The 19,130-nt window shown below is 39.9% G+C and overlaps 1 protein-coding gene and 1 long non-coding RNA gene across 5 annotated transcripts; one reads left to right on the top strand and one right to left on the bottom strand.

Moving 5' to 3' along the window:
* The first annotated feature begins 299 nt into the window (after positions 1 to 299).
* LOC109474214 lies at positions 300 to 16,141 on the top strand. The gene is made up of 3 exons (XR_002140460.1): positions 300 to 414; positions 2,370 to 2,478; positions 14,723 to 16,141. It is a non-coding gene; the product is annotated as an uncharacterized LOC109474214 (long non-coding RNA).
* Positions 2,917 to 17,618, bottom strand: LOC109474160. 4 transcript variants are annotated; one of them, XM_019774401.1, is made up of 21 exons: positions 17,540 to 17,618; positions 14,643 to 14,722; positions 14,244 to 14,309; positions 13,996 to 14,080; positions 13,780 to 13,875; positions 12,726 to 12,854; positions 12,388 to 12,468; positions 12,180 to 12,265; positions 11,584 to 11,892; positions 10,917 to 11,059; positions 10,521 to 10,689; positions 9,987 to 10,152; positions 9,474 to 9,683; positions 8,196 to 8,460; positions 7,866 to 7,988; positions 7,231 to 7,425; positions 6,963 to 7,013; positions 6,620 to 6,691; positions 5,915 to 5,972; positions 4,985 to 5,053; positions 2,917 to 4,677 (listed from the first exon to the last, which is right to left on the bottom strand). In XM_019774401.1, the coding sequence occupies exons 2-21, from the start codon at positions 14,712 to 14,714 to the stop codon at positions 4,543 to 4,545; spliced, it is 2,580 nt and encodes an 859-aa protein (XP_019629960.1). In that variant the 5' UTR covers positions 14,715 to 14,722; positions 17,540 to 17,618; the 3' UTR covers positions 2,917 to 4,542. The 4 variants fall into 4 exon arrangements, with proteins under 4 accessions (XP_019629960.1, XP_019629962.1, XP_019629961.1 ...); XM_019774403.1 differs by having other exon boundaries at positions 8,295 to 8,460; XM_019774402.1 differs by having other exon boundaries at positions 11,584 to 11,856.
* Positions 17,619 to 19,130: the final 1,512 nt, after the last annotated feature.

Here is a 19,130-nt window from a genome sequence, read left to right as displayed (position 1 = left end):
TCCGTTTTGGAACATTAGTCATCCAGGGGTGTGGATAAAATAAAGACAAAAGCATTCTCTTTTCACCCTTTCTTTTTAATGATAATTTCTATAATTTCATTTTATCATTTTTTTTTTGTTATTTTCTTGGTACTGTGATTATAAGTGTGAATTTTAGAAACCTTTCAGCAATAAATAACAACGTCACCCCCTACTTTTAGTGGTATAGTCTATTTCATCTGAGGGTTTCACATGGAGAGGTATCGCCAGTCGAAATTTCCACAGAGCAGCCACGATGAAGAGCCATGCTGCTATTGGTCAGGATACTTAAATGCTTAAATCCTATTGGTGCAAATATACATGCTGCAGGAATAGCGCAGTTTCGTCGGTGTGGGGAGGGCTACAGCGTTTTCCCGTCGATTCTAGGCCTAAAACGTCAGTTTTTACGTCTATATTCACTGCATTTGAGTGGCTCTTAGCTCATGGGAGCAAGGAAATGGGTACAGATAAGCTGCTACAGATAAATATATTTGATGGGATTTTAGCGCAGGGGACCAGGTAACACTCCGTACGTTTAACGTCGTTAACGTTACATCCCCTCTGGCTTTTTTAAACGTTACTCTATTTGTCGGCTGTTTATATCTAGTCCAGGGGACAAGATAATACACCTTGAAGGTAACACTGTAAGGTTATATTTATGTAACTCTTAGGTCTGGGGACCAGGTAAGGCACCGTACAGGTGGGTTATATGCACGTCTCTTAGTCTTAGGTCTGGCAAGAAGGTTTAAAAAGAGCCTCTTTAACCTCCTTGGGTCTGGGGACCAGTTGAGGAACCGTACTGGTAATAATTGCGCGGCTCTTAGGTCTGCGGACCAGGTAAGGCACCGTACAGGTAATAATTGCGTGGCTCTTAGGTCTGCAGACCAGGTAAGGCACCATATAGGTAACATTTGCACGGCTCTTAGGTCTGGGGACCAGGTAAGGCACCGTACAGGTAATAATTGGGCGGCTCTTAATTCATGGGGACCAGGTAAAGCACCGTACAGGTAATATTTCTGCGGCTCTTAGGTCTGGGGACCAGGTAAGGCACCGTACAGGTAATATTTGCGCGGCTCTTAGGTCTGGGGAACAGTTGAGGAACTATACAGGTAATATTTCTGCGGCTCTTAGGTCTGGGGACCAGGTAAGGCACCGTATAGGTAATATTTGCGCGGCTCTTCGGTCTCGGGGCCAGGTAAGGCACCGTACAGGTAATATTTCTGCGGCTCTTAGGTCTGAGGGCCAGGTAAGGCACCGTACAGGTAATATATGCGTGGCTCTTAGGTCTGGGGGCCAGGTAAGACACCGTACAGGTAATATATGCGTGGCTCTTAGGTCTGGGGACCAGGTAAGGCACCGTACAGGTAATAATTACGCAGCTCTTAGGTCTGAGGGCCAGGTAAGGCACTGTACAGGTAATAATTGCGCGGCTCTTAGGTCTGGGGACCAGGTTAGGCACTGTACAGGTAATATATGCGCGGCTCTTAGGTATGGGGACCAGGTAAGGCACCGTACAGGTAATATATGCGTGGCTCTTAGGTCTGGGGGCCAGGTAAGACACCGTACAGGTAATATATGCGCGGCTCTTAGGTCTGGGGACCAGGTAAGGCACCGTACAGGTAATATATGCGCAGCTCTTAGGTCTGGGGACCAGGGAAGACACCGTACAGGTAACATTTGCGCGGCTCTGAGGTCTGGGGACCAGGTAAGGCACCGCACAGGTAATAATTGCGCGGCTCTTAGGTATGGGGACCACGTAAGGCACCGTACAGGTAATATATGCGCGGCTCTTAGGTCTGGGGACCAGGTAAGGCACCGTACAGGTAATAATTGCGCGGCTCTTAGGTCTGGGGACCAGGTAAGGCACCGTACAGGTAATATATGCGCGGCTCTTAGGTCTGGGGACCAGGTAAGACACCGTACAGGTAATATATGCGCGGCTCTTAGGTCTGGGGACCAGGTAAAGTACCGTACAGGTAATATTTCTGCGGCTCTTAGGTCTGGGGACAAGGTAAGGCACAGTACAGGTAATATTTCTGCGGCTCTTAGGTCTGGGGACATGTACATGTTTTATTTGTATGACTGTAAGGGACCTGATAGTAAGAAATAAGTAAAATATGATGTGAAATGATGTCAGGTACCAGTATCGCCTGAAAAGTCTTGTATTGTATGGGTGTATTTGGTATGCCTCTCACAGTGAATGATGGCAAAAAAATTTTGTCATCATTTTAATTGTCTTTAAGTATAGTCAGTGTTTCTGTATTTCTGCTACCACCAATCATGTTTGCTGAAAATGTTTTTTTTTTCTGTGGATAGGCAAAAATTCCCAATTTTGTTCATTAATTTTGCAGGTAATGACTACCCTGTAGGTGGCTCCTAGGCCTAGGGACCTGGTATGGCACCCTACATGCAATATATGTACTGCCCTTTCATCTGGTGACCAGGTAGAGTGCCTTGCAGGTAAAATTTGTATGAATTTTTCATTAAGTGACTTAGTCTATGTGTGACTCTTGCACAGTTCCACCTTTCACTGGGATGTCAGTACACTCTTCCTCTTTTAGACACAGCTTTATACAAACACTATATAATATCTTTTTTACAGAGCAATGTTTTTAATTCACATACTTCCTATTGGCTATAGTTTGAAAATAAGTGACTTCAACAGTTCACCTATGGTCTCATAATCTTTTTGTTGGTGATGTGATTCATCATTTGTAAAATGTGTTCAATTCAGCCAGTGGCTGTGTGTAAGGTATTTAAATGGCTGATTATCAGAATCATCCATTGAGAACCATTCATTCATAATTCATTGATTCATTAATCTGATAACAAGACAACCATTGCTTAATTTTTTCTTTATTCTTCTTATTTTATTGTTTCTCAACACAACATGTCTGTGTGTGGTCATTGTTGACCACATTTTAAAGAGGTTCTAGGCCTAGTGTTTTTCCTAACATTCTAAACAAAGTAGGCAATAACCTTTGTATGAAGTAAAACTAGAGGATGGGGTAGTGTCTCTCATCACTATCTACCATTTTGCACAGTTGACAACTGATCATTTTTTGTTTAACCATGTGTTTAAAAATAAGACTATATATCCAACACACCTCATGATCTCACATCTCAGAAATGTGAATGGGATTACCGGGCGGTACATAATATCCACACTAGTGAATCGGGTGTTGAAAGTGGGAGCATAGAACTTTTTAAGACAACGGAAAATGTACGAAATCGTGCCACTTCTCAAAAAAGACAAAAAACTACATAACTGTGAACAGATCATGGCCCTTATACTTGGTGTATCTAATATTCTTGAGGAATAAATCCACATTTAAGTGACTGTACACATACATGTACATGTACTTAGTACAGTACCTTCACAAGCTTGGGCTCCTAATACAATGTCAGTCTGAATTTAGAAAGCTATACTACGTATGTTAGACTGCTCTACACTAGGTGACCATAACTGGGGTTTATCTATTTTTATAAGAAAAAGAGCAATAATAATCTGTCAGTACCCTTAATCAACATATATATTAAGGTACTGCTGCTTAAGATCAAGAAGTAAGTACATTTCTTAAAACAACTAAGAATCTCAGAGAAGTTTCCACAAACTTGTATCATGCTTGGAAATACAGTAAAAATCTTAAAAATTAAAAAAAAAAAGATTATCCCCATACATAATCCCTAACCCAGATATACAAGGGGCAAAGAGAATGGTGTGCACCACAAACAAAGAAGGATCTCTGGGTTTTGATTGACCATAAACTGACCTTTAGCCAGCTTGTTCAGGGGCAAGTTAACAGAGCAAAACAAACTGTGAGGAACTATCAAGCACACTTTCCAGCACTTGGACATAGAGTCATTTTCACTTTTGTATAAAAGTCTTGTTAGGCCCATCTCAAATACATTGTATGCCAGAGTCATCTTGAGTCAAGAAACAAGGAGGAATCAGGACTCTCTGGAGAGAGTGCAGCGTAGGGCATCTTGATTGTTCAGTCCATTTCTCATCTCCCATACTGTGGCAGGCTCATAGTCCTGGATTTACCAATACTATATTTCCGTTGTCTGAGAGCCGATATTGTGGAGTTTAAGATTTCCCAGGGACTTTACAAGCTGCGTACAGAAAACCACTGTAACCTAGATGTAATAAGTCAATGTTCATGCCAAGTGAATCCAAATAAACTAGAGGGCATGCCTACAAGTTCCAAATTCAAAATCAAATGGACCCAGATCCAACTTCTTCTCAGCAAGAGCAACCCCAGTCTGGAACAAACTCTCACCAGGAACAGTGAATCATGACATTAGCTCAGTAATGCCTTCAAGACCAAATTGGCTTTGGAGTGGAAACATCACCCAGACTGTTACAGTTACATCTTTCATACTGACTGCCAAAACTGCATAAACCACACAGATAGCCTCATTACCCTGGAAAGGGTACCTACTGGCCTGGATTCAGGTGAGTATACAGGAGGTGAATATTAAAGCTAAATGACATTCAAGAAACTTTTGCTGTTAATAACCCTACGCACTCATTGGTATAGCTTCATTGAATTTGAAGTACATGAAGAGTGTTTTCCTGATCTTCCTTCGCATGAAGATCCCAATGTTCTCTTCAGGTCGAGGAATCACCAAGTTTTCCATACAGCTGGGCTGGTTCTGAAGATATGAATAAAAAGGTGATAATGAATTAGTATTAATGAAACTGAAACTGAAACTGAATATCATATATTCTTCTACTATACACAAGATTATGTCATGATTTAAGTCTTTATACATTAAAAGAATTCGTTTAGCAGAGAAACCTTTCTACAAGTACAGCCATTGAAAGTTACGTATATGTTTCCGCTTTGTATACAGCAAATATGACGCTGTTTCATATTTTTAATCTGCAAAGAAAACCATTGAAGAGGTGTTAAAACTCAATGTAAATGTGTATTGTATAAGTCTTGAAAGTGTAGGTTACCTCTACAATCCACTCCATGTTGTATAGGATGTGTGGGCCACAGTCGTTGCCATTCTCTTGAGGGGGCACCTACATTGTAAAGCAGATGGGATCAGAGTGATAAGAACTTCTGTTACCTCCATGGACATGGTGGCAGGTGCAGAAGAAAGAAAGTAGGTGAATTATTAGTACAAGTATTTGTTAGTGGTAATGACAGCTCTGCAGTACAAAAGTGACCGTACATATAGTAGTGCAAATACAAAATCATTTACAGTATTAACTGTGAATCACCAGAGACATCCTATGTACATTGTAGTTCCAGGGTCTACAAATCTTTTTATCAGTCACAAAAATATTGACTATAGCATATTTAGAAGAAAATATACACAACCAGAAGTCAGCCATGAGGAGGCCCAATTTTGACCTTGACCCTTTGTTTCCCCAAGACCTACCAACATACTGTGCCAAATATCATCACAATTCACAAAGGCGTTCTTAAAGTCCATTAACACCAATAACACTAAAATACAACAGTTCTCGAAAATACACAAATGTGATAGGTATTACTCACTGAACCAAGATGTTTTGACCAAAACTACACTATTCTGATGCTAAGAGAACATGGAATCTTGCAACTCATTCAATGTTCCCTAACACCAGAACAGTAGTTTTGTCTACAGAAGTCTTTCTTCATTCATACCTATCATGTATTACTAGTAGTTTTATTGGTGTTAAATGGTTTTGAAGTTATGATGACCAAGTGATATCAAACTAACCAGAAAGAATGCTTCACAACCAGTAACAACACAACCAGTACGAATTTATTTCATTCCTGTAACGAGCATAAGTTTGCAAAATGAAAAATCACATCTTTATTTGTAGTGTATTTTTTAATTTTTTTTATTGCAAATCATTACAATTATGAAATGGATAGATATTTGTAGAGCTCACCTTAACATTCAGCACTGCTACTGAGGTACAGTTTTCTTTTGTTACAGCAGACAGGTACCTGTGGGAATACATTTGAGTTCCATGATAAGTTTAGCCATGTTAAGTGCATGCCAATCTGATGCCTTTGAGAATCAACTTCAATTAGCTTTACTCACTTGAACACTATTTATGTTTGATAGATTATAATCTTGTTTGTGGTAGCATTTCATTATACATGTAGTACATCTGTGTCAATTATGCAATTTAGGCTCCTATTTTCATAATTGGTTAATTGCTACCTGTTAATGTTTTCCATATATTACATTTATTGAAGGTATATGCCCGAAATAATAAAAAAATTGTTTTGATTTACCATGTCAAAGACTTTACTAAGAAGGCCCCTGTAGTTCCAGAACAATCTACCAGCATGAATAAACCTACACCATTATTTCCTGTTATAAAAATCTATCTGACACAAAAATGTATTGCATGTTCATGGCTACAGGTAAAAAAAAGTTCTGCTGTAGTACTAAGAAAGTCAGGAGGGCCTTGATCCAAGTTGACCTTTATCTTCTCCAAACCAATCCACATACCGATCTATCAAGACCTAATACCACAAACATGCAGAAGAACTAACCCACACATACAACCCTGACATATTCACATGGATTTTTGAAAAATTATTCAAATTGAAAATGTTGCCAGTAAGCAAATAAAGATTGTCACCTCTTGATGGCGTCAATTTCCCTGTGGTGTGCTGGTCCTGGTGCCAAACTGTCCAGCACTAGCAGGCAAGTCCTGTGAGAGATATAGGAAATAACTCTTTCACATATGATATCTAAAATGGTTTTGCCTTTCCATAAATTTTAACCCTCCTCTCATCGCAAAATTGAACGCAATTTTTTATCATAACCTAACGTTATATGTACTAATTCTTAAAAGGAAATCTTTTTTTTTTCAATTTGAAATCATTTCCCAAACTCATAGATTTATCAGATAATACATGTAGTTTTATTGGTTTGACTTAGCTTTAATAATGTATTATAATAATGCATGGAAAATGTCTTACCTCTTGTGGTCATTTGGTTCAGTAATGCATAAGAGCCACCAGTGGTTTTCACTGTAAGATAGGAAAACATGCACACATTACAGTCAATAATCAGAATATTTATCAGATAGTACAATTTCTTAAAATGTTTCTCAGATAATGTACATACATGTATTAAGTTAATTGATACAATATTGTGTTTTTTTCTGTTTTAGAGGCTAATTTAAATTGTATGTTCTCTTCAGTGACAATATCATCAATGCTTAGAAAAGATGTTTCCAGTATTTACCGACAAATTGGGATAATTATGAACTGTATCCCTTGCATGTCTTTCACGTAGCTCTTATGCACTGCAGAGGGACTCTTCTGTCTGGCGATGTCACGCTCCAGTTGTAAGATGAAGGTGGATGGCAAAATCTTGAAGTTGATGGTGGTGTCCTCTCCAAATGCCTCCTCATTCTGCGCTTTGGCATATGCTAGGTGTCTGGAGTAAAATTTATTGTGCTTAGATATATGTATCACAGTATCTGTTTTTTATTGCATAGGGCCACACCAATTTAATCAATTGGATCTGGTATTTTCTAGCTTTGTTTTTACAAATTAAAAAAAAAATCAGGTCTGAATCAACTCTAAAATGTTCATATTGTGGCTTCTACACTTAAAGAAAGCCCTTATCTTCATAGTTGTTGCATAAATATCAAACCACCCTGTTTTTTTTCTGTCGCTTCATATTTTTTGTACTACAAATCAAAGCACCACCATGTTCAATTGGCTTGGCCTAAGTTAACACAATGTAGCTGCTAATGGGACAGTATAGAAACAGTACAGATCCTTCAGTGTTAGACACAAAATGATCTTTCTTTCTGAAGTCCACAGATACAATTAAGTGTAATTTCACAAACCAGTAATTCATAAATGACTGACCTTCCATAAAAGTCAACCAGGCTACTTGTCAGCCAATAGGTCGGCTTGAGGCTGACCACATCCGCAAGTTTGACAAGCACCCGCCAGGGGCTTCCCTTATAAGTGGCAAGGTTGTTCAGCAAGCTAGGGAAAAACAACACTTTGTCAACATCTCTCTATATATATTTGAAGGTCAATTGATTCATGATAAGATGATCATTCTAAATGCAAACCAATTTTGGGAACATTGTAGTGTACAGTTAGATTAGATTTACATTTTCTTCTGATAAGGGTTCATATGGAACACATTCCATTTGTTCTTGTGCACTGACATAAATTCTATTAACATACGTTATGTTGGGGGTGTTGTGGAATGCCTTTCTTTTGTCCTCCGCACAACAGCAGAAAGGGAGTGCTTCCCACTCCTCCCTTTCTGGTACTGGTATGCACCTGTTGTGGGACCACGACTTGCATCTGTCGCACTGGACCATCATTTGTTTCTCCCAGTACCTCTTCACTGCACACCCCATTCCAAGGGTGGCAACACATGCTGACTCCGCCTCAATACCAGGAAGCCTGGGTATTGGAGGCCTTTCCTCCCGTCTTGACACTCTTCCTGGAATTATTGAGAGAGCATTAGAATTTACAATGCACATACATGTACACAGATAAGACATAATTTGTTGATTGTTCAAAGTATTTACATATGTACTTCCAGCTTAGTATTGTATTTATTTATATAGATTAAGTTATATATATTTATTCGTTTAGCAAATAAGCTGGGCTGGTCAACTAGCTACAAATGTATGATAGCTACATTGTATTATAAAGAGCTAGCCTGGAAAAAGTATGTGCAATTGGTTAAACATAGAGTATACAGTCATTAAGAAAAACGTTCATTGGGTCAAATATTTTGCAGTTAACGGATTTATAATACCTATTGCAGGTAAGAATTACCGACAGTTTAAAGTTTTGCCAAAAGTGACTTTCGGGGAGAACGGGTATCCATGGAGATTCATGCTTTCATTTTAAAGGAAGACAGTGAGGTATATGCACGTGTTTCAATTGAAAGACAGTTGCAGAGTTGGATGGATCTGTGGAAGAAGGCTTTCTGCATTCTTACACTTTTGTGGCTTTGCGCAGAAAGGTTTCTTAGGGGATGTCTAGGCTCAATGGCCAGTGTGACCTGGTCACTGGTGGTTGGTAAAAGACCGAGTAGGTGGTGTGGACAGTGTTCCTTCATCAGTTTGTAGATGGTAGTCAATGTATGGAATTTGCAGCTGAAGGTGAGTGATGGGAGAGATAACTGGGAGTAGACAGATTGATAAAAATGGTATGGGAATCCATGGTGTCTGCTTATCACTCAGTATTGTAAATACTGATAACTCGGAAACATAGCAAATAGATTGATTTTCATTTTGAATACAAGGTATGAAAGGAAAATGTGAACTGAAGTTGATATAGCTTGAGCTCCATCTGAATATCTGGACTACTGTAAATGAAACTTTAAGCCTGTCAACAAAATAGTATCAGGGCAAGCTAATTGAATGCAATGAGAGTAAGAGTTTCATTACTACTGGTATGTAGGTTCATTTTCCAACTTTGAAAACAAATTTATCATTGACTCACCACTTGACCTGATCAAAGCCACAAAGTGGTTTAACTGTGACAGTTCGGTTCGCCTGACGAGCATCACCTTCACCTCCCCAATGACATCAAAGTCCACGCATCCACATGGAGACATGGGCCTGTTGTCATACCAGGTGATGCTAGCATCCTGGCAGTGCAGAGTGATGATATGTTTGCAGAAGCCCGATAGGAAGGAGGTCTGCATCAGCCCTGAAGACAACATATTATTGTGTATTAGAATATAACGTTTGTAACATGTTACAAAACAACTTGTCCTGATGAGAAAAACATTTAAGAACTTTTACCCACCAGACTGTTGAATTCCACCTGGTCTACTTGCATTGATAAATGAATAGGCTAGCTGTGTTTACAAAATGTAACTTTTACTTTTTTTCTTATGATAGAGAGGCCAAGATTATTATTATAACTTTTGTTACTAAGCGTAATTAGTTACCAGGCACTACATGTACATGCAGAATGGCAAGGCAGACTTCCAATTGTACATGTACATACCAGAGTATGATCCCATCTTGGATGTTGCCTTTGCCTCCTCCTTAATGGCATATTCGACGATCTCCCTCGGGCTGACTGCACTACATGCATTAGCTGTATCCTCTGTACAGACGCTATGCAGGAGCATTTGTGCAGAACCCACATTGCTGATGCCATCAGCAATGTACTGTTGGAAAACCAACAAATATGTGTTTAACCTGTATTATACTTCATGCTACACATGCACGAGTATGGGTTATTTAAACCAGTTAGAAATGGTCTTTATGTGCAAAATACACTGTAACTTGGTAAGAATAAGTGCTTTCCACCATTGATACTTGATATTGTTTTCTCTTGTACATGGGTGATGATTTACATTGATTGTACATTTGTATTTAATATTTATGCTCAAACCTGGCTCATACATTTGCCTTGAATAATTTCATAAAGTTGGTTCAATGATTCAATGAAAAGTTCTTCTATTCATGATCACAACCACAGAAGTAGAAGTGAGTACTAGAAGAACTTACATGTAACTGTTCAATTGGCTCATACCTGTTCAATGAGGTGGTCTGCATGCATGCCTCCATATGCTGCAGCTCCCAGTCGAAAGGTTGCTGCGTGTTCTTCACTGCCAGTTAAGGCGATGCTCACAGCGTTAAACAAGCAATCCCCATCTCCAGTTGTCTCTAATGCCACGTGATTGACAGGGATGTTTGTGTAACTGTGATGATAAGGAAGAACCGCATCTACATTACATGTGTAGATGTGGACATTTTTAATTTGCTATTCTTGTTGCATTATTTCTGTAACCTTCTGTGATACTTTTTTGTAATTTTGATGTTTCCACAATTACAATGTTAATAGACATAACAATGATATTTACCAATATTTAATCAATGGAGATAAGAGAAATTGTAGTGGCTGTGGATGTATTTGAAAAATCTATACCCTGTCTTCTTTTGACTTGCAGATTCAAAAGTTGCGTATTGCAACTGTGGCAGCTGAATGTGCTCATCAATGTCTCTGCAGCATTTCTGGAAAGTGTCCCAGTCTTTGATTTTTGCAAGGCGTTGCAAAGCTGCCTTTGGCTCCTGTGTGATAAGACAGAATTTGATAAGTAAGAAAACTCCCTTAGATCATTAACTGTCATGGTGTTAGTAATGGATTGCAATTACATGTATCATATTCCTTGCAAATTTACTTTTGCACATAGGTACATCTGAGTTTAAGGCCTTTTTCCCCCGAGGGGGTTAGACGTGCTTGCATCAAGTGCAACACTTAGTCTTTTTTGGAAGCAAGGTTATTTTTACAGCTTGATGCCTTTCCTAACACCAACCCAATCCCTAGTATGGCCCAGGATCCCTCTAAACGAAGGGGGGAAATACAGGCGCAACATGAATGTCTGGACATGTCAGGGTGCAACCCTGGGGATTGTATCACTCAAGGTTTTTCACATAGAAGTACAGTCAACATAAATAAAGAAATCATTATCATAAATCTACAGGGACTACAGGACTACGAGTCCCTTCCTTAACAGTCAGATGCTTGACCACTACACCACACAGACACCCCTTGGACATGGACATCTTTTATGTCTACATTTTTATTTTCTCACCTGGTTGATTGTGGCTGATGATTGTCCATGGGAGTCTGAGGCGGGTAGAGCTGATGACTGGCCACGGGAGTCTGAGGCGGGTAGAGCTGATGACTGTCCACGGGAGTCTGAGGCGGGTAGAGCTGATGACTGTCCATGGGAGTCTGAGGCGGGTAGAGCTGATGACTGTCCATGGGAGTCTGAGGCGGGTAGAGCTGATGACTGGCCATGGGAGTCTGACGCGGGTAGAGCTGATGACTGGCCATGGGAGTCTGAGGCGGGTAGAGCTGATGACTGGCCATGGGAGTCTGACGCGGGTAGAGCTGATGACTGTATGTATGTGTAGGTTAAAATATATTATTATTATATATATATATATATATATAAGGGACTACCAGTACATGTACATTTACCATTTTTAAGTATCAGAAAAATCTGTGTATTAATCTTCAGATCTTCAATTTTCATTCAAAATCCACTTGGAAGTACATTACTGAAATGCATTGACTTTGTGTGTCTGACACTACTGAGTGGGAGGTTGTGTGGGTTTTCTGCGCCTCAGGTTGTACTGTGATTTCTTGCTAGGTGGAAGGAAGATGTGGCCTAGTAAAGTTTACCTTAGCCCGTAGGTACATCTGGTACGCACTGAGGAGTTTGATCAGTTCTGGCAAGCGGAGCTTCCTTTCCTTGCCTCCCATGATACCTACAGAAAACAAGGAAAATTTCAATAATTATGTTATGACATTTTATAAGTCATATTTTTTGTAAGATGCTACAGATAGACTGACTACAGATGTAGATCACTGATGTAGCGGTAATACTTACATGGCGCACTTGGTGATGCAAATGGCAGCTCGTCAGGCCACCATCCTGGCCGATTTTCATGTGTCCAGAAGTTTCTGTTTCCTGGACAGGTACAGTAAAACATCAGCATTTAGAGTCAGCTTTAGAGCACAACACACTGGTGCTGTAAAACAACAATTGATATTCAATTGGCTTACATGTACCTATGAAAACCAGTGTCTCTTTGCTTGAACACATACATGGAGAAATATTTGGTCACTTTTACCACTTAACACAGCTGGATAGCATTAACATCTCATTTCTAGCTAAATTTCATGTTACCAATAACAGCTTTTTCATAAATCATTTTAAAAGTCTACCTTTTGCAATGGAAGAAATGATTCGGCGCAGATTGGCCACAGATATCTGGTGGGGATCTATCTGCTGTAATGATACATCATTTGCTTTTTCCTCCTCCTGTTCAGGTATTGTCTCCATGGCTGTTGGTCCTGCATGGATATTTACATTTTAATTTGTCAGACACATAAGATGCTGCTGGAAATTCCATGGTAGATCAATGCCATTTATGTTACAGCATGTTATTGATATATGGTCGGAAGTTATTTTCACAGACATAATAACTTTATAGGGTCGTGTGGCTTAGTGGTAGCGTGTTTGGCTCAGGACGAAAAAAAAGTCCTGTGTTAAAATCCTACCCTGTCACCGATCTTGTGCCCTTGGGAAAGGCACTTCACATTACTTTCCTCACTCCACCCAGGTGCAAAATGGGTACCTGACTTTGGTTGGGGAGGTAAAAGATGATGGAAAGAGAGGGGATGGGCGCCGCCTTCCAATACCAAATGCCAAACAGTGGTTTAACAATCCGCTGCCCTAACGGACCCTTCATTTTATTTCATTTTATTTCACTTCTTGGTTTATTTATTTGTATCAATAACAGCATAACTCGCAGCCGTGACATAGAAGGGTGAATTCCGATGCTTGTTTACACAAATCATTAATAGTACGGTCATTAATGGAAATTACAACTGAATCGGTGGATTAATCACTTTGGCACAATGAGTTTAAGTAACTACAGTAATACTTTGTATCCCTCAAGGTTTTTAACATAGAAGTACAGTCAACATAAATAAAGAAATCATTATCATAAATCTACAGGGCTATTGGGCTACTTTTACCTTTTTTAATAACTGTGTGGAAGATTGCTTTATTGCTCTAAAATGCCATCTTAGAGGTAGTTTAACTTGAGGTAAATGGGACACCAATATTTTAAGTAGGAATAATGGCAATGTCATGGTGATAAGAAGAGAGGAATGTGAATACTGTAATCTATGAGATGTTTATGAAGCAATATGGGACTTGATTGCAGGAAATCATTCATTTGAGATTCTGTTTGAAAGGATAATTAATATTTACCACTTGGTCTCAACTTTGTGGGCCGATTTGCACTGAGCCTCTCGAATTTCTCCAGGATGGTTCTATCTTGCAGAAACTCCTTCATGTGGCTTGGACCTGTGATGATGCATAATTATAGGTCATGTCAAGAAGTTGTAAATCTTGTATGACTGTGATCAATTGGTGAAATGTCTGTTCAGACAGTATATTAAAGACTAGAAATAGTACCAAGCTTACCTGTACTCTTAATCTGTTTGCTCCCATAGTCCATGTAGAAAAAAACACAGGAAGGAGGAGCTGGTCCACTTGTCAACTTGTCAACCTATAGTAAGGGTACATGTGTCAATACCATGCTGGTACTCTAAAATTTCCAACCCGATACAGCATATACATCGAAAAAGTTTTGTGTGGATCTATGTGGTTTTTAATGGTGTGGTATAAATTCAGTGGTATAGCCAAAAATAAAGACAGATCAACAAACCAACCCTTTCATGAATCCTCTGCAGCTTCTGTTGCTTATACTCCCAGATGTAGCTTTCTCGCTTCCGTCTCTGTAAGGATACACAGACATGCCATATACATTCAGCTCAAACTTTTCTTTCCATCATCCCAGGTTCATGATTGGACCTAAGGGCCAGATCTAGAGTGCTCACAGTCTAGGAGGCCTGGGGCAAGTTTTGAATTTTCAAACCTTTCAAAACACAAGTTCCCACATTTTGATAGGCAAATCATGGGGTTGAGAGTGTTTTTTGATGGTCTTTTGAATTATTTTATATTACCCGATTCAATTTTTTCCGTCACACGCCACAAAGTTCCTGCAATTGATGGAGAAATGGGAGCTGGCTAGACTTGGTCTTTTCCTATAACATGTATGTTGATTTTACCTTTCTTTTCGGTACATCTTGGGCTCCCTCAGCATGGTCCACACTGCTACTTGATGGTAACTCTTCCTCCATTCCTACAGCTATGCAGACAAACAAATGAGTGGGAAAGAAGAGAGTTTACCTGCTCTACCCACATTGAAGGAAAGAAGGGAGACAGCTGCAGTTTAAGACTTCCTCAAGGAGGACCATCCTCTTCACAACAAGGACTTTGGCCACAGGGTGGAACTTAAGAAACAGTACAGCTATCAAAATCCTAACAGCCAACACAAAGAGACTCAAGAACTTATTCCTTCTTCAAGCCATCCATCTGTATAACAATTTGGTCCATATATCAAATTAATTCGTTTTTCTTTGTATGTATAAATTTATTACCCTGGGTATTACCTATAAATGTATAGGATGTCAGAAGCATCGTACAGCATTGTTTTGTTATGTATTGTTATAGAACACCATTAGTTACATGTATGTATATAACGTAAAAGTTCAACACAATTCAAATGTTCCTTGTACTCCTTCCAGGTTGATTTTATATAATAAATTGTTAGCCGGGATGCCAGAACCATAGCATGATAGACCCAGAGGGTAAACTCATGGGAATGTTGGCCTTGGAGCAAGGGAACTGGCCTGTGTAGGCGCTGGTAACAGTCTGTCACCCAGGTTACTACAAGGTAAAAAACATATCCCGTACGGTACTTCAAGGTATAATGGGATATCCTTTGCATGATTTTATCAGACCAGATATAGGTGACATCTTCAACCTCTAGTGCCATGGATACAATTTTTAAGAGAAAAAAAAGCACTTGTATTTACATCTTTGACATGCATGCAATATTAGGTTTTAATCGTTGTAATATGAAAGAATTGTTGTATACTTAGGTAACTCAAATGTTTATAGTAACTTCCCATAATTAGTAGGTACCAAGGAATAAGGGTAACAGTTGTATCTACTCGTCCCCGGAAGGTCTTGCATAAGGGGTCCACGATAACGTAATCTCCAAGCAGATCATACGGTGGCAAGGCAATGTCCATTGGTGAGAGGAGTATGGACACTCCTCTGACCAATGGACATTGCCTTGCCACCGTATGATCTGCTTGGAGTTAATTAGTAACACACATGTTCGGAGAGGAAAATTTATAGCCCCGAAGGGAACCAGGCCCCAACAACGATGGACTGGCATCCAGCTTGTCGATCCGATTTTATGGGAGATAAAGAGGATGACACTCTCTGGTAACACCAAAACTGATGCGAGCGTGCGAATGAAAAAAAATAAAGTTTGTAAAAAAAAGTTGTCTTCATTCTGAAATCTGTCGTGGTCATGAAGGTTGAACAAATGACTAAACACACAGGGTACTATTTCATTGGCAAGGCGAATAAGAGACATTTCATTCCTTCTAACACATTTTCTTCTTGCTCATTTCGAGCTAATTTGTACGATTTACAGTATAGTAGAAGACATTTTTTGGAAACGATTGAAAATCCATGCAGGCGTGGAAATCCATATCCAAGCAGATCCTAAGGTGGTAAAAGACAGTATCAAATTGTCCAGGGAGTATTCATTCGCCAGAGAGGTCCAATACGCCACCCCAGGACAACTAAGTAATGAATATTGGTTTGGCCTGAAGTCCCATCATATGTTAGGTTAGCCTAGAATACTATAGATGACCTTAGAGATCCTGAGAGTGACAAGGCTCGATTTAAGACTAATGTTACATTTACTGGTTCTCTGTGACAGAGAAGCCTGACTAAGACGGGTCGATCATGTAAAATAAAACCTGTACCTTTATTCAGATATCCAGGCTACTGAGACATCTGTTCCGTTTTAATTGTAACATTCTTGAAGTCAATTTATCTGGGTTTGCCATCGGTGACTTGCTGGGCTTCAAGACTGTCCCTGCTTTTACAGCCTATAAATCATAGATTGTCACTGCGCTGTGTCCGTGGCCTCTACCAGGTTGCTGGAAAGAGTAGAAATTGGCCAAAAAGAGATATAACATGCCAGGGGAGGTGGTCTGCTAGAGAGTAAAATGTACCCTCTCTGACCAGCTAACTCCCCTGGTATACTTTTCCCTTTATTTTGGTCTATTTTTCGAACGATCCGCACATCCTGGTTGAGGCTACTACTGAGTCTGGGCTATTTATGGTGATGTCGTCCATGGAAATGATTAATACACCCAAGAAAAAAAAAGCACGTTTCCCGTGGCACAAAGTGTTCCTTCCAGCCTCGTGAAATATGCGAAACTTCGAAACATACGCATCTTCGAGTTCACTCTTGATATGCGGCAAAGATTAATGATGTAACGATATGGGTACTGCTGGGGGAAGGGTGAGAATTGTTGTTATCCTTATCAGTAAACAACGGTAAAGTGAGGCTCGTAGTAGGACCCATATGGGTGGACCACCATCTCTGGATCGCGCCGCTAAATTCACGATTATTATCGGACAGAGTGAACGTCAACGAAACTCAACAAGTATCGGGCCTTTAATATTTTTCTTTTTATCAGGTCAATTGAAAGATCATAAAGCTTTCGAACTTTCCAACCCGTGCTTATAGTTCTTCTAATCTCGAAGCAAAGGTTGGTGGAGAAGATTGTGACCTTTCTACTCCCCGACAGAAAACGGCAAAGAAACTCTCAGTTGGAGAGTAGTTGTATAATCTATTGATGTCTTGGAAAAGTAGCCCGATTACTGCATATACCCAATAGGTCGGATATGGAAATGTGGTATGGTAAGTGCAAGAAGTATGGCTGCGATATACGCAACCCTCTAATTAGATAACCGTCTTCTCGCAAGATCTCTGCCCTCAACTAACTTCTGTTAATTTGACTACTTCAAGCTCGTCAGTGGTAGTCAGAGTCAAAGGTAGCCAGAAACCCGTAATTATGTGATAGCGGCTTACCTGTATCTGCCTGCACATTTGATAGAAGCCCCAAAAAAACTAGAGGAGATCAGCGCTTCACATCCGTCATGGACGAGAGAGAGAGAGAGAGAGAGCGAAGTCTGCTCGCGCACGGGTAGGCGGAGCAATGTTAATGGAATAAGCTCCTCCCATCCAAGTTGGGTCCGCTATGAGTCTGACTGGCTGATGAAAGATGGTACCATATAATGATGGATTGATTCAGTAAGCCGGTACAAGGCCATACAGAGTTGCCCCGCGGGACCGAAACTCTTAGCTTTACGGTATTCTATAGTCAGAGCAAGTTTCAGAGCAAGTTCAGCAGATTGCTACGTCCTACGGGATTGTCTGTGTTACGTGTTTACTGAAATTGTTTCATGTCATCAATAAAACGTGTACCACAGCCTTCCCCGCTATCTTGGATAACAAGGTCAATCGGTAAAGTACAACTTTACGGTTGAAGTTATTAATCAGATTTGCAACTATTTCCTAATTCATCATACATACATTGCATATATCCTCCCGAAATTAGCCTTCGGGTATGGATTCGCGAAAAAAATACATTTTCCGTTGACAATATCATAATTCTGTCCTAGGAACTTTGGAGAGGCTAGTGGGTCACCGTGAAACGCATTCAATTAGCGGTCCACTAAAAAACTACAGGCAAGGTGCACTGATATCACATAATAGAGGTGATAAATGATATAATATTCTTTTCGGTTTACACAAATATGCAAGGAAGAGGTGATACCTCGCAGACTTATACAAAAGGTTGTCTCTATCAGGATGTAAAACAAACAACCTCATTAGGGGACCAGGTAAGGCAGTGTACAGGTAATATTTTTGTGGCCTTCTCATCTGGGGACCAGGTAAGGCACCATACATGTATAGTATGCGCGGCTGTTAGGCTTTGGGACCAGGCAAGACTTCATGAAGGTAATTATTGTGTGACATTTTCATCTGGGGACCAGGTACAACACCATACAGGTAGTATTGTGACCTTTTTATGTCCGGGGAGCAGGTTAGACACTGTACCATTAATAACCTGGGCTATGTCCACGTTCAAGGTTCAAGGGTTAGTTGATAACACGAATGCTGAACTTAACTTATATAAGCTAAAAGTTAGGCCTGGAAAGAGTTGACCTAGAAAGAAAAGTAAAATTGAGTGCAACCACCAAGAAAGGAAGTGATCTTGCCACTGCAAGTTTCTTTACAGATGTATCTGAAAAGTTAAGTCCATTTTTATCATGTTACTAATGATGTCGCACCTTCCAGTGGAAGGTTTAGCACCTGGCTGCTTTACATGTGCAAGACTTCTGTAAAAGTACTTTTTTTTGCGACCTTGCATCGTGTGAGCTAGAATTTGTTGGTTTCCGTACCTCACCGAAAACTGAACGAATCTCTTTCCATTAAAATTTGACTGGTATACTCATTTCTGTGGGATTTGAGACCGTGGCCGAAAAATGAATCCAAATGAATTGCTCGTAGCTTTACGAGAATTGAAGAAAGAGTATTTCTGTTAACAGCAGAGGTAGATCAGTATTTCAGGACAAAAAAGTCCAAGTTTCATCTCAAAATATCATTTCCTTCTCGG

The sequence above is a fragment of the Branchiostoma belcheri genome, unplaced genomic scaffold (assembly GCF_001625305.1).
Source record: "Branchiostoma belcheri isolate BF01 breed outbred unplaced genomic scaffold, Haploidv18h27 scaffold30, whole genome shotgun sequence".
In the NCBI taxonomy this organism is placed as follows: Eukaryota; Metazoa; Chordata; class Leptocardii; order Amphioxiformes; family Branchiostomatidae; genus Branchiostoma; species Branchiostoma belcheri.
This window is presented reverse-complemented; position numbering and strand designations above follow the sequence as displayed.